This window comes from Monodelphis domestica, chromosome 1 (assembly GCF_027887165.1).
Source record: "Monodelphis domestica isolate mMonDom1 chromosome 1, mMonDom1.pri, whole genome shotgun sequence".
NCBI lineage: Eukaryota > Metazoa > Chordata > Mammalia > Didelphimorphia > Didelphidae > Monodelphis > Monodelphis domestica.
Window position 1 is genome coordinate 293,496,002 of NC_077227.1, and position 14,949 is coordinate 293,510,950.

Below are 14,949 nucleotides of genomic sequence, written 5' to 3' on the forward strand. Positions count from 1 at the left end.
CTGGACTGAATGTGTTTGCCATTTCTTATGTCACAACAGTATTCCATTACAACCATATAGCACAACTTTTTCATCCTTCCTGAGTTTCCAATTCTTTGCTACTAAAAATTGCTGCTAAAAATATTTAAAAAATAAATCCTTTTCCCTTTTCTAATCTCTTTGGGATACAGACCCAGTCAAAGAGCATGCCTAATTTTACTTTGGTCCTGGATCCATATTGCTCTCTAGAGTGGTTGTATCAGTTCACAGTTTCATCAGCAGTTTTCCCGCATTTCCTTCCAGGAGTGCTGTGGCATCTCAGAGTTGTTTAAATTTGCATTTCTCTAATCAATAATTGGAACATTTTTCATATGTCTGCAGATAGTTTATATATGTATATATATATATAAATTTATATATGTGCATATATACATTTTAAGATAGAAAATGGAGAATGGAATTTAAATATCAATCAGGCTATATTAAATATTTACTGGGTTCTAGCTACTATGTTAAATACTGGACGGAAGAAAAAACAAACAGATGACTTGTTGCATTGTATAGTGGAAAGCATAAAATTACCTAATCTCTTTTAAATTTCTTTAAGATATATTTTTTTTAATTTGTGTAAATTTTTATTTTGTGATCATTTTCCATCATTCTAATCTATCCTAACTTGGTTATTTTGAGGTTCATTAAAACCAAATTTATCACTCAATCCTGGAGTTGGTAGATGTTTACTAGTGTGCCAGCTAAAATAATTTATGCTTCATATGCTTCTATTTTTTAAAAACATTTTAACAATTCATTTCTTAAATCTAGACAATGAACAAAACAAAATAAATCTAGACAATGCCCTTATTTGTAATTTTAGGTGATTTCTAAAGTGAATGAATGTTCTATTTAAATGCTGTATATTTAATCTTCTACCCTTGTCTCTACCAATTCTAGACCTCTAAGGTCTTCTACTATCTTTTTCATTCTCATTTTATTATCATCCCTTAAAAGCTTAAAGGTTTTGGTTTTTGTTTGTGACTCTTAGCTATCTGTTATCCACTCAAATAGCTACCACCTCAATTCAAATCTGGATCACCTCTTCCCTAGAGTATTTCAATAGTCTCCTAATTAGGTGCTCTGCCTCCAGTCCTTTCATAGAGCCTACAAAGTGATATTCCCAAAGCACAAGTCTAACCATGTTACTCTTCTACTGAAAAAACCTCAGTAGTTTTCTGTTACCTCTAGGATAAAATATAAACCTCTCTGGCACTTAAGAGAACAGTTTCTCATTCTAGACAATTACTCTGCCTCATGTTATGCACAATCTTGCCAAATTAATCTGTAACCTATTTCATTTATGTAATATTCTTTCTTGTCTCCATATGTAAATGCACCCTCCTTCACCTTCATGTCTTAAAATCCTTTGTTTCCTTCAGTGCCCAGGTACACAATACACAGATAAGAGGTGGTTGTTGTTCAGTCATCAGTCATATCCAACTCTTCTCAACTCTTTTTGAGATTTTCTTGGTGAGGCTACTAGAGTGGTTTGTCATTTTCTTCTCCAGCTCATTTCATAGATTAAGAAACTGAAATAAACAGGACACTGCACAGGGCAAATTATTGTCTAAGACCAGATTCTAAGATGAATCTCCCTGACTCAAGGCCTTATATTTTTTCACCACTGTGTCACCTGGTTGACAAAATAAGAGTATCTTGGTTTAAATCTCTGAAAGTTGCTACCTGTGTGACATTGGGCAAATCATTTAATCTGTCTGGGTCTCAGTTTGGTTATTTGCACAAGGGATGGTTTAGATAAGTGCCTGAATATGATGATACCATTGACTTGTTGGGTTTGTTAATTTGTACCAGGCCCTTTGAAGCTCATCTACTAATGTAATTCAGATCTATTTGTTTCTCTATCTATTTTAATGAAATCAATCAGCAACCTTTAACACTGATTATCAAGAATTGAAAGCACCTCTCAAGTATGAGTGTTCACAAGTCACTTACTAGAGTAAATGACACCTCCAAAGACCACTGCCTCTGCCCTGGGCAATGCTAGGTTGCCATTGTTTCCCATAATGTGGGGGAGTGACAGGAAGTGATGTCAAGAAAACTGCTTTAAAAAGGCCAGCCTGAGGATTCAGTCATGCACTCTACATCAGTGAGCTGGGCTGGAGGAAGACTTGGCTTCCTTGGTTTTGGAGAGGCTCATTCCTTTCCTGGCATTTGGCATCTGTGCTGATGGACTACTGGCTAAAGACTCCACACAGAGATTGAGATTTGAGGGAGCCTCTTTCCAGGGTGCTGAACTCTGGGCTTCACTTTGCTGGAGAAGCTCTTAGGGCTGGTAGGCTTTTTAAGAATCTTATCTCTATCTACATTTTCCACTTTCATTCTTTCCACCTCTTTGTAAATAAAAGCTACTAAAAGTCATTTTGACTTAAGCTATAATATTTTGAAGTCAGCAACCATATTCTTTTATTTACTCTTATTTAGTAAAAAACCCAAGTTTTAATCCATGCCATGCATGGTAGGTATGGCAAGTGAAAATGAAGAAATTTAATTTCTAAAAGGTTAATTGACTTGCATTTGATTAAAGAGCTGGGAAAATAGGATTTCATGCCTCCCAAATACAAATTTATGTATACCAGAATACCTTCCTATAAATCAACTAACATGAATTAAGTGCCTTTTCTGTGTCCTGCACATTATTTTGAGCTGGATATACAAATAAAGTATATTATTTTTGTAAAATCCAAGATTTAAAATTGTCTGCAATAAATTTCAGGACAAGAAGCTTGTTGACTTCCCGAATCAAGAAAGTGAACTCTTTTAAAGAAAATGCCATAAAGAAGCCTGTGAAAACCATACACTGCATCAGAAGATCCAGAATGAATTTTGAGATGTAGTGAATTGAATTGAAGGGGGTTGAACACATTTATTTAAAATGTAAACTCTTATACCAAAGTGACTGCCCCATAATTGGCTTTTTGTCAATGTGCCTACTAATGAATATTTTTGCTCTCTTCCTCTTTTATTTCCATATTTTTTATAGAACTATTGTAATTTCCCCTTAGAAAGTGCAGTATTGTATGCTCTTTTAGCTAGAAAATCTTTAGAAGTATAAACTGGATATTTGAAATGATTCACTGAAAAGACTAGGCATATAAATCTGGGAGATTTCTACATGCTTATCTCCCAATAGAATCACAGGGAGGGATTGTGAAAGGGAATTTCTTTATTCCCTTTGTCTATTTTAAGTTCAATCAGGAATCAATCAGGAACTTGAAGTATCCCTACTTAACAAAACACTTACTTAGTCCTAAAAGATCACAAGCACTGCCCTCCACACCCCCTCACCCCCCAGGCATTGCTAGGCAAATTGAGGCACTTTGATTGGTTCCTGGGAACATTTATCATAATAAATGAGCCTACAGTGAAAGGAAGGAGAAACCAGAGAGACAGGAAGTAACATGGAGAAAACTGTTTATAACCGCAAGCCTAGGGCATTCTGATTCACTTCTACTGCCTTGGTGACTCTTGCTGGGGGAGGACTTGTGCATTGGTATCTCTGTGTTGGAGGGTCTTCTGCTTTGGAGAGATTCTTTTGCCTTGGTCTTCTGTGTTGGATATTGATTCTGCTCTGGTAAGACTCTTGCTGAAGAGACTACTGAGATTCTGGGTTGGAGATCAAGACATGAGGGAGCCTTTGTTGGAATTGAGCTAGATTTCTTTGGATTGGCAATTATAGAGTATTTAGCTAGGCAATATTTTCTACCTTCTGCCTTTTTACTTTTTACTTTTCCCTTTTTACTACCTGCTGTAATTACTACTCTGCTGACAACATAGTTTAATTTTTAAATTTTAAATTTTTATAAATGGTGACCACAATAATACTTTTTAACTCATAAATTTAGTTAAACTATTTTTAACCCTTTATATTTTTTAAACTACTTTTGACCCTTTATATTTTATCGTAGAAGTAACAGAAAACTACTGAGGTTTTTGAGTAGAAGAATGAAACAATATGTACCTATAACCTATATTAGTTGATGCAGAATAAATGTACAGAACTAAAGTACAAAAAAATACACAGTAGTTTGAGAGGAAGGAGCATTTAGTTGGGGGATCAGGAAAGGCTTTCTGTTGAAGAAAAGAGTGCTTCTTTGAGTCAGAGTACATTTTCAACATGGAGGACAACTGATGCAAGAGATGAAAGATGGAGTATTATGTCTGAAGAACAGAGAAGGCCAGTTGTTGGGATCTCACAGTACTGGAGTGGTTTTAATAGAGTAGGTCCTTTTTGTGAAAGGTTATATAAAAGCTAAAAAGAGGAATTTATAGTAGATTCTAGAGCTAATAAGCTACTGAAGTTTATAGAGCATGGGAATGACATTAAGAAATTTGTGCCCTTAGCCAAGCAGTGTGGAGGACAGACTACTAGGACGAGATTGCCAATTAAGTAGGCTCTTAAGCTGATTTAGATGAGAGGTGATAAGGGTTTGATTTAAGGTGATAGCTAAATTGATTTGTAGGATGTTGTTAGAGGTAGAAATAATATGATTTGGTAATTGATTGGATAGGTGGGATATGATAAGATGAGTCCTGATTAATGCCAAAATTAAGAACTTTTGAGAACTTAGAAGAATAGTAGTGTCTCCAATAAAAATGAAGAAGTTTGGGAAAAGTATGAGTTTAAGGGGAAAATTAATGAGTTCTACTTTGGCCATATGGAATGATGCTCGATAGGCTGCTGGGGGCAGCTCACTTGCTGGACGGAGCAGTGGTCTTGGCGTTAGGAAGATCTAAATTCGAATCTAGTCTCAGAATCTTACAGTTATATGACCCAGGGCAAGTCACTTAACCTGTTTGCCCCATTTTATCTATTGAATGAGCTGCAAAAGGAAATGGCAAATCACTAATATCTTTTGCCAAGAAAATTGCAAATGGAGTCATGAAGAATTGCAAATAACTGAAATGAATGAATGACAACAACTTTAGGCAGTTGCTGATATGAGGCTAAAATGCAGAAAAGTCTATATATAGAAAAATTGTCAAGGGGTTTTGAGATGAAGAGAAGAGATTTCTCATAGGCTCCCATATGGAACTGGATTGAATCTTAAATGGGGGATGTGGATAATGGAAAAGGGCTAAGCTGATGGAATTTAGTTCAGAAGTAATAATACATAAAAGAACATCAGGGCTTTATGACAGATGCTAAAATGCTAATAATTTGACAAAAGGCATTGCTGCCACCCACTAAGAATTCTCTTTATTCAGATCTTTTTAGTTGTCTTTTCTTCCACTAAAAAATAAATATGAAAAATGATTTGTTAAAGGTTTATGTATTATAATTAAATCTGCAGAAAAAACAGAACAGGAAATTTTACATAACATTTTAAGGCAAAAATACTTTTTTACCAAAAAGATAACATTATTAAACATATATAAATACACTTTCTCTTTGTTTTAGTGAATAATTTTAATTTGTATTTTTCTTCATTAGATATTAGACATCCTGAAGAACTCTCTCTCTTAAAAAAGCCCAAAGATCCAACAAAGAAAAAAAAGAAAAAACAAGATGACCAGTCTGAAGATGAGGCACTTGAGTTAGAGGGACCACTAATCACTCCTGGATCAGGTAAGACTGAGGGGAAAATGAAAGTTATGGAGTTGGTTTTCTGATATTTCCTTGTCTTTTTCTTTCCTGATGTATGCTTTTTGCAAAATTAACATGATAAAAAGTATGATTAATTTTAACATGTTTAAGTATTCAGGAGTTGAGCCTAAAATAACTAAAATTTTTCAGCAGCACACAATTTTTATTGATATTTTGAAAAATTCTTTCTGTTAGCTTTGGTCATTTTCTTCTTATCACTAATCTAGATAAAACATTACTATAAAACGAAATATTTTTCTCTGTGGCAGGTGCCTGCTATTCAACAAATATTCTCCTTTTAAAAAAAACCAACAAGAATATTGATAATTAAAAATTATTAAATTAAGACCATCTTACTTGTTATTAAGTAATTATCAGAGCTTAGTTTTCTCATTAATGTATCAGGTTTATTATGTAGATTTTATTAAATTGGATATGTTATTTATCTTTTATTTGTTTAATTATTTAAATCTGCTGATTTTCCCCTTAGATCTAGTTTCCATTAACTTTTCATTTAACTTATAGAAATGTTAGCAGATACTTATTGCCTACATATTATAATGAGAAACTTGACACAGTAAATCAGTTGATTATTTTTAATATCTTCATGATGAGTATCCACTGAGTATCCACTCTTGGAGAGGGAGACACTTTACAAGGCATATTCAAGATTTAAGGAAAGTAGTACATAATAATTGAGACATCAAGCTGGAATTACTTAACTTTTCTGGGCTTTGATTTCCTTATTTATAAAAGGAGGGGATTAAAATAATTGACCTCTCTGGTCTCTTCTAACTCAAAATATATGACCTTGTGAGTAGATAAAATAAAGACAGAGGCCTTCCATCTCTTCTTCCCCTCTTTTTTTTCTTTTTTTTTTTTAGTCTTATGAGTCTCTATAGTAACTTGATGTGTGCCATTTAAAATCCTTTGAAGCTCATGGATATTCGCCACGATTTCTCCAAATCTATTTACCTAAGAATATGAAAATTGATTAATAAAGGCACCTGTACCTCCCAATGTAAGCATGTCAAAGGCCAGCCAATTCTGTAAAATTATTTTTGCTAAGAAGTCAGTGGACTTGGTAGTTCAGGAGTAGGCTTGAGCTGTATCTTGAGCCAATCTTTCAACCACAGCTGAGATATTTCTAACAGAGTTTATCACTGCCATCATTCCAAAATTTGGCAGGTGTAAGGATAAATTTAGTGTTGTGACCTAATCTAAATTAATTTTAGTCTCCAGGGAATATCCCAAATAAAATACCCAAGTCAGTTTGCAAATTTATGGTGGTTTAATTAATATAGAGGGAAGGAATTAAGGAGAAGGGAGAGGGAAAAGTGTAGGATTTCTCCCTCCTGGCCTGTGCCAGGGGGAGTTCAAACTACTCCTCCACGAGGTCTCTGAAGAAGATTAGTGGCTTTCTAAGAGGATAGTGTTTGGAATGTAACGGAGAAAGAATCAGCCTAAACTCCGAGAGGGCTCAGTAAAGATTCCTTACCTGAACTAGGCTACTCAGCTTCCTCTAGTATGGTATCAAGGAAAACTCACCGCTAAACCCGGACAATAGCAGCTGCCACTCAAGATGCCGAAACGCTCAGCACGCTCTGCCAGCCACCTCTCCACGGCAAAAGAGGCCCAAGAGAGGAAGTGACATGAAATGTATAGATGGTTTTTACATTACTTTCCTGCGTCTTATATGTACCAATGGTAGCTTAAACTTGACTTAGGACAGCCCAGGGGTCTGTCAGTTTTTCTGATTTGTCATTTGGTAGCACATGTCTGTCATAGGCCATTCTCCTAAATACTTAATCCTTAAGTATGGGTGTAGACATTCCTGTTTTTTGTTAGACTAAGTAGGATGGAGTTCACAATCGCTCCTGATGATGATTGGTAGACTAGTCTCCCCAATTGATCATTAAACATCATCCTGCACCTCCAAATTTTCCAACTATAGGTGCATACATAATATCACCTTCTAAGAGGAAACTACAATAGTTAGATAGAAGAGGGAAGTAGAAGAAAGACAGACAGCAAAACCAATGTTTGCTGGGTGCATTGAAAAAAACCAATTAGGGGGAAATCCCCTTTTGGCATAGGATTATACATCCAAATAAATGTTCAATTAAACTTCATTTCAATCAACCACACCCAAAGTTTGTTCTGGATCTTCTTGATGTAGTGCAGGTTTTCTGGCATCTTTCTGCATTCTCTGGATTTAGGAGTTAGCAAGCTTCTTTCTTGAAGATTTTTCCTTGAACAAAATTTCAAAATCTTGGATTTTTATTCAAATACAATCCCTCAGAAGTGGGTGTTAAGAAACATACAGTTCAGCTCTAGATGCATGGTTGAGTTATGGGGTTGTATGAGTAAATTATCAAAAGAAGACAAAAAAACCAAAACCATAGAGAAAAAAATGGAAGAAGTTAAATTTTGGGGAGAAAGAAAAAATTAAAAATCAGTATCAAAGTCTATATGTATAAAATGTTGAGTAAACAAGAATAAATACATAATAGGCCCTTATACAGGTCCAATTTAAAGTAATTTCTATCCCACAAGTCTGTAGGACAGAATGAAGTAATATTTCACTTACCCATTTGCAGCCAAGACTACAGAGAGTTGCCATACTATAAGAAGAAAAAGAACTAGAATTTTATTTTGATAGGGAAGTGTCATTTCCTGGTCTGATTTTTTTTTGTCATTCTCAGAGATATGGGGAGCCAGGAATATAGTCAAACTTTTGGTACTTGTTTGAGTACTTCACAAAGAGTGTAGATACAAGGAAATCCTATGACTTAACATATGTAAAGCATCACAACCTCGAGGCTCACACTAGTTTTTTTACCTGTGTGTTCTTTTTGGCACTATTCAGGTTAAGTCTGAGCTCCTTGTTTTTATCCCATTTCCTAGAATCGGACACAAACATTAATCATAGTCCCATAAAATTTTATCAATAAATGGAAAGTTCCCACAGTTTAAAGCTTTTGGGTATGCATTGTTATTATAGCAAGTATATATATATATATATATATATATATATATATATATATATTAAACTTATATTACTGCAGAAAAAATAATATTAATTGTATGTACCTTTAGTACAAGAAATGAAAAAAAGGAACAATAATTCAAATATTCTAATCGAAATAAAAGAAAATCAATTATAAAAATAAGGGGGAAAACAATCAGGAATTCAATGTGTTCTCGAAAAAACGGCATCCACTTGTCAATGGATTATTATCTCCAATGCATGTAATAGGATACAGTCAATCAGTCTCAACAGAAGATGCTCTCTTTACATGTGAGCAATGAATCAAAAAGTCCTTCTTTCCAATCTTTATAGATGTTGGAATAGTTTGAGTAGATCCAGTATGCTGGAAATTCTTAATATACACACCTTGTCTCCTGGGTTCAGGTCATGAAGTGAAAAGTCTAGTCTGCAGCTAGATTCTGCAGCTCCGGATTCATGGAGTTCGTGCAATCTGTGCTGTAATTCCTGTATATTGGAATCAATAGTAGTATCTCCCCCTAATAGTGATGTATATGCAGGGGAGAAAGACTTAGGCTGTATAGGTGGATGTCCAAAAAGCATCTCAAATGGTGAGATGTTAGGTCTCCTCTAGGCCTGCTTCTAAGATAAAATAGGGCCAGAGGGAGAATTTCAGGCCATTTTAAATGTGTCTCAGTGAATAATTTGCCAATCATACCTTTAAGTTCTCTGTTCATTCTTTCAACTTGGCCTGAGCTCTGGGGATGATATGGTACATATAATTTGGGAGTTATCCCCAAGCAAGAATATATCTGATTTAGGACAGAATCATGATTTCCTCGATCTGAATCAATAAGTGCTGGCAGGCCAAAGCGAGGAATAATTTCTTTTAAAAGCACCTTAGCAACAAAAGCTGCTCTGGCTTGTGTTGCAGGAAAAGCTTCCGGCCATCTGGTCAGTTGATATACTATGAGTAGACAAAATTTATAATGTCCGGCGTTTGGCATTGTTATGGAATCAATCTGTAGGTGCTCAAAAGGTTTGTAAGCCAGAAGACACTCACCAAAGGCTTTGCCACGAAAGATGTGTTGGTTATATGTTTGGCAGGTAGAGCAGGCTGTACACAGTTTAGAGGATATAGTAATTATACCAGGGGTTTCCATACTCTCTTAACAGAGTCCACGATGCCCTGGGTACTAAAGTGACCATTTTTATGAATAGTTTGTCATATCTGGTGACAGCAACTTCTAGGGAGCAGGGGTTTTCCTTCAGATGACACCCATACTCCATTAATCTGTTTTGCTTCCATTTTTTCACTTCCATTTCATTATAGGAGAGTGATAAATTTAAGTCATCAGTGGTTGTTAATGTTAAAATTAATCCAGACCCTTCTATGGCTGCTGGCTTTTGCAGCGGCATCTGCTTTATCATTTCCCCTAGAGACAAGGTTAGTGCCACCTGTATGGACAGAGCAATGAACTACAGCTAGGGCTTCAGGCAGCTGGAGAGCAGAAAGAACTTCATTAATAATTTCTGCATTAGCTATAGATTTTCCAGCTGAGGTTAAAAATCCACTCTGGAGTCATAGTACCCCAACTGAGTGACAAATGCCAAAAGCATATCTAGAATTCGTATAAATTGTTGCCTTTTTATCCATGGCAGTTATACAGGTGTGTTTCAGAGCTATGAGTTCTGCACCTTGAGCACTAATATAAAAGGGCAGTGAAGCTGAGCACTCAGTGGCAAATTCTGTGTTTACAACAGCTCCAGTGTAGCTTATGCCATTCCTCATAAAAGGAACCATCAGTCAATAAGAACAGATCTGGATTGTCAAAGGGAGTGTCCAAGAGATTATCTCGAGGCTTTTTTGCCATGGACACTAGTGTTTCGCAACTCTGTAATGGTTCTCCTGAAGTTGGTAAATCTGGGAGCAAGATGTCAGGGTTAAGGGTTCGACTGCATTTCAAGGTAATATTTTCGCTGTTTAACAAGGTTATTTCATACCTTGTAATTTGCTGATCTGAGAGTGCCTGTGTTCTATGCCTTAGCAACAATGCTTCTACCTCATGTGGGCACACAATTGTTAATGGACATCCCAATATTAGATCAACAGTTTTTGTCACTAGTAAGGCTGTAGCAGCTGCTCCTCTAAGACATGGTGGTGCTCCTGACGCTACTGGGTCCAGTTGGGCAGAATAACAAGCAATTGGGTGCTGAGAAAGTCCCAAAGTCTGAGTTAAAACACTTGAAACTACCCCTCTTTACATACAAAGTAAAAGGCTTGTTGTAATCTGGGATGCCTAGAGCAGGGGCAGACAGGATAGCCTGTTTTAAATCCAATAGAGCTGACAGGTGTTCTGGCTCTAATTTGAGGGGTTCAGGGATCGAATCCCTTGTTAGGGATAAGGGGTTTAGTAATTTCCCCATAGCAAGAAATCCATTGTCTACAAAACCCTGTTGCTCTTAAAATTACTCTGAACTGTTTCTTAGTGGTAGGAGCGCTTACATTTTGAATATTTTCAATTCGTTTGGGAGAAATAGAGCAGGTACCTGCAATCACAATGAACCCCAAATAATCTACTTTAGGGAGACACCTCTAAATTTTATTCCTCGAGATCTTATGCCCTCTTTTGTGTAGTTCCAAAAGAAGGTGTTTAGTATCTTCCTGACATGCTTCTGCATCTGTTAAAGCCAAGAGTAGATCATCTATGTATTTGATTAATTTGCTGTTTTTAAATTTTATGTTATCTGTATCTTGGCTCAAAATTTGCACAAATAAGCTCAGGCTCTCTACGAAACCTTGTGGCAAACGACTCCAGGAGTATTTACGGCCCTGCCAGGTTTAAGCAAAGATATGCCTGGAGTTCTCATTTATGGGTATGGCTGAGCACAAGTCCACTACTCTAAAGTATATAGCTGTGCTAGGAATAGAGGAAATAATCATATGTGTATGTTGGAAAGTACAGAGTGTCTCTTTATAACATGGTTGTTCACAGCCCTCAAATCCTGTAAGAATCTATAGAAGTGCTTGCCATCAGGCCCTATTTTTGGTTTTTTAACGGGCAGGATGGTTCAGATTTAAAAGGGATTATTATTCCCTGGTCAAGTAATGAGTTTATTACTGGGCTAACACCCTCAATTGTGTCTTTTGAGAGGGTATACCAAGGAATGGAAGGAGGTGGGCTAGATTTAGTTTTTATCTGCACAGGAATAGCCGACTTAAGTAAGCCTACATTGGAAGAAGATGTGGCCCAAAGAGACTCCAGTATATCTGCAGGCATTTCAAAAGTGGGAGGCTCCTTCACCTCCTGGCTCTCTGAGAGAAGTACAGGGAGTAATTTTAATGATTCTTCAGGTACTTCCAATGATAAGGAACCATATGGGGAACAAATTATTGTGGCTCTGAGTTTGCAAGGTCCCTCCCTAGCAAATTTAAAGGGGAGTCAGGCATCAAATGTTAGGAATGTTGTACTTCTAGGGGTCCTACAGACACCACTCTAGGGGAAAGCTTTTTAACTCTTTGGGCTATTCCTGACACTCCCATTACATTTTCTGAGCCAATGGAATAGCAATGTAAATCAGATGTACTCTTTAATATAGACCTGGAAGCTCTATTGTCCAAAAGACAATCATAATAGGTGTTACCCACTTTTAAGGTAATATTGGGCTCATCAGGGGGATGAGACTATTTCCTAGTATATCCTTTATTACTACCGGCAAACCCAATATCTTATCTAATACAATTGGCACCTCAAAGACTGACTGAACCCCACAATCCTTTGAAAGGCAGAGTAAAAAAGAGTAAAGATGTTCAAGCAAGTTGTTTGTGGAGTTGTGGTGATTGCTGTCATCACTTGTTTCTGGGTCTATAACATACTGTACAGTAGATCCGCCAACAAAGAGGTCCAAGAGAGGAAGTGACGTGAAATATATAGATGGTTTTTATATTACTTTCTCACATGTACCAATGGTAGCTTAAGCTTGACTTAGGACAGCCTTGGGGTCTGTAGTTTTTCTGATTTGTCATTTGGTTGCACATATCTGTCATAGGCCAACTTCCTAAATATTAAATCTTTAAGTATGGATGTAGACATTCCTGTTTTTTGTTAGACTAAGTAGGGTGGAATAAACTAAAGTTCACACAGGAGTGCCCAGAAAAACTGGTACTGCTGATGAAGATGCTATTAAATTTGGCCTTGACCTGTTGGGCCTAGAATGCTTCCAAGAACCTAGGTTTCTGTCCATGGACTTATTTACCTGGCCAATATAGTGATCATGCACTGATACAGATGGAATAACATAAGCCAAATCACAAATACCATACCAGTCTGCGGGAAGGGTAGAGTAAGCTGAAGAGTACAAACTTATAACTGGTCACCAAGTCCAATGGGAAATCCTTCCTTCCCTGGCATGAGACTTTGACAACTGTAAAACACATGTATTTATGTGTCCTATCTAACATTTTCCCAAGCTTTCTAAGCTTTTCTTTAGCCTTACTTTAGCACAAATAAATGTGGAAGTAGTAAATGGAATGGTATGATTGCATTTCACGTTTTTTTCCCTAAGCTTTACTCTAGTAGGAATAAACGTGAAGGTAGCATTTCACTTTGTCACCCATGTACTTACTACACTAAATGGGCCCTTATCTCTTCTTATACACAAGTCAAAGGTAGGTGAATGATCAGTCAGAGGTAGTGGTGGTCTTAGCTATCTAGAAAACACTTCTGAAGACCTGTTAAGATCAACTGAGATCTTTAGTTCCTTAAATTCCTAAAAGGTCACTGACATGGAGTTGTAACCATTTTGATGGGATCCATCCATCATCATTTATGTGATAGTTAATGAAGGCAAAAGGAGCAAAAGGCTGTTTAGGTAATATGTGGCCTTCCTGTGGTGCAAGTTGTGGTAAAGTCACATTTTTGGGGATTGGAATTGTTACTCCTGACAAAACAGATCTCTGATGGATCTGGTGACAATTCCAACATCTATAGGGACCCATGACTTTGCCATGGAAAAGCGTTCATCCAACTTGTTTATTGACTTTTATAAATGGCATTCTCTCTAGTCAAAACATAGTGTAAAGATTGAATTTAAACTATTGATACTTTAGTAAGTGTATCCAAAAGTATCCTTAAATTGCTGTTGTGAGGTAAAGCCCAAATTGCTATTCTGGTATTTATGAACTTTATACATATATATATATATATATATATATATATATATATATATATATATATAAATTAAAGTTATTTTATTAATACTATAGGATTGGTAAAGGGTATAAGGTATAAAGGTATATAAGGATATAAAGAAGTATTTCTGTCTTTAAGGGAATTTTATTTAATATTTCCCACCAACTGATGCTTCAAAGCATCTCTTCAGTCCTGGAGTGACCCAGGCTACTCTCTCTTGTTTATTGACTAAAATACACAATTCCTTATCTATGTAATCTATTCTAATATCCTTATAAGTAGTATGTAGTGCTTAAAACTGTCTCCAAAACAAAAACAATTCAGCAAAAACAATTTGATCTGTGACCTAGCCAAAGCTCAGTATTGGCTCTATTATTTCCCACAGAGCCCAGAGACAAAGAAAGATCTTCAGTTTTCTGCCAGAGGTTGATAACTTAGAGTCCATCAAAGACACAGATTTGAGTGCCCTCGTCAGAGGTCGATAACTCAGCATGAGTGCCCTCGCCTTCACCTTCTTTATGTTTAACATAACAAAACATGTTTTTGCTGCCAAGACATGTTATTGCTAATTTGTCCATTCTTTGAACCCAGATGACGCTCTGAGTCATATCTTCTGCTCCACAAGCCATATTAACATTCTTTTTAAACTTTCTCATGGATGTTTCTCAGAGGATTGTTTTTACTTTCTGTGGTTTTTGCCATTAAAAGATGTGACCAGCTTGCATTAAGCTGCACTTACTTGCCACCAGGTTGTAAGGCCCTTCTGACCCCACACTTTGTTTCTGATTCTTTTCCCCTCGCCCTTACTTGGAGAACTCTGGTTCCTGTCTTCCCCCTGAGAGGTGCACTCAAGTTTTCTTTTCAGTTGGTAATATCTCAGTTGGTAATAACTCTCTGACCATAGCCAAACAGTCACCAAACTGATTCAGGTATTCCCAAATTTAGACAGGATAAGCCTAGAGTTCCAGAGGTAAGCCACCCTGGACAAGCTCCAGTGAGTGAAGCAATGACAGTTAAAGAAAAAAAACCCAGTCCAACATTCCACAGTACTCTGAGCACCCCCCCCCCCCACCTTCACTGTTCTGAAAATTCCAAGGCTAGCCTGAGACATCTTTTCAGTTTAACTTACT

General features: G+C 36.5%; 1 protein-coding gene across 6 annotated transcripts in view; it reads left to right on the top strand.

The window, feature by feature from the left end:
- FERMT2 (FERM domain containing kindlin 2) overlaps positions 1-14,949 on the top strand; it is a 131,411-nt gene that overhangs the window by 55,721 nt on the left and 60,741 nt on the right. For all 6 annotated transcript variants that reach the window (XM_007473238.3, XM_007473237.3, XM_001362466.5 and 3 more), the window contains exon 4: positions 5,486-5,620. In XM_007473238.3, the coding sequence (XP_007473300.1) occupies positions 5,486-5,620 (135 nt within the window). The remainder of the gene's footprint in view (positions 1-5,485; positions 5,621-14,949) is intronic.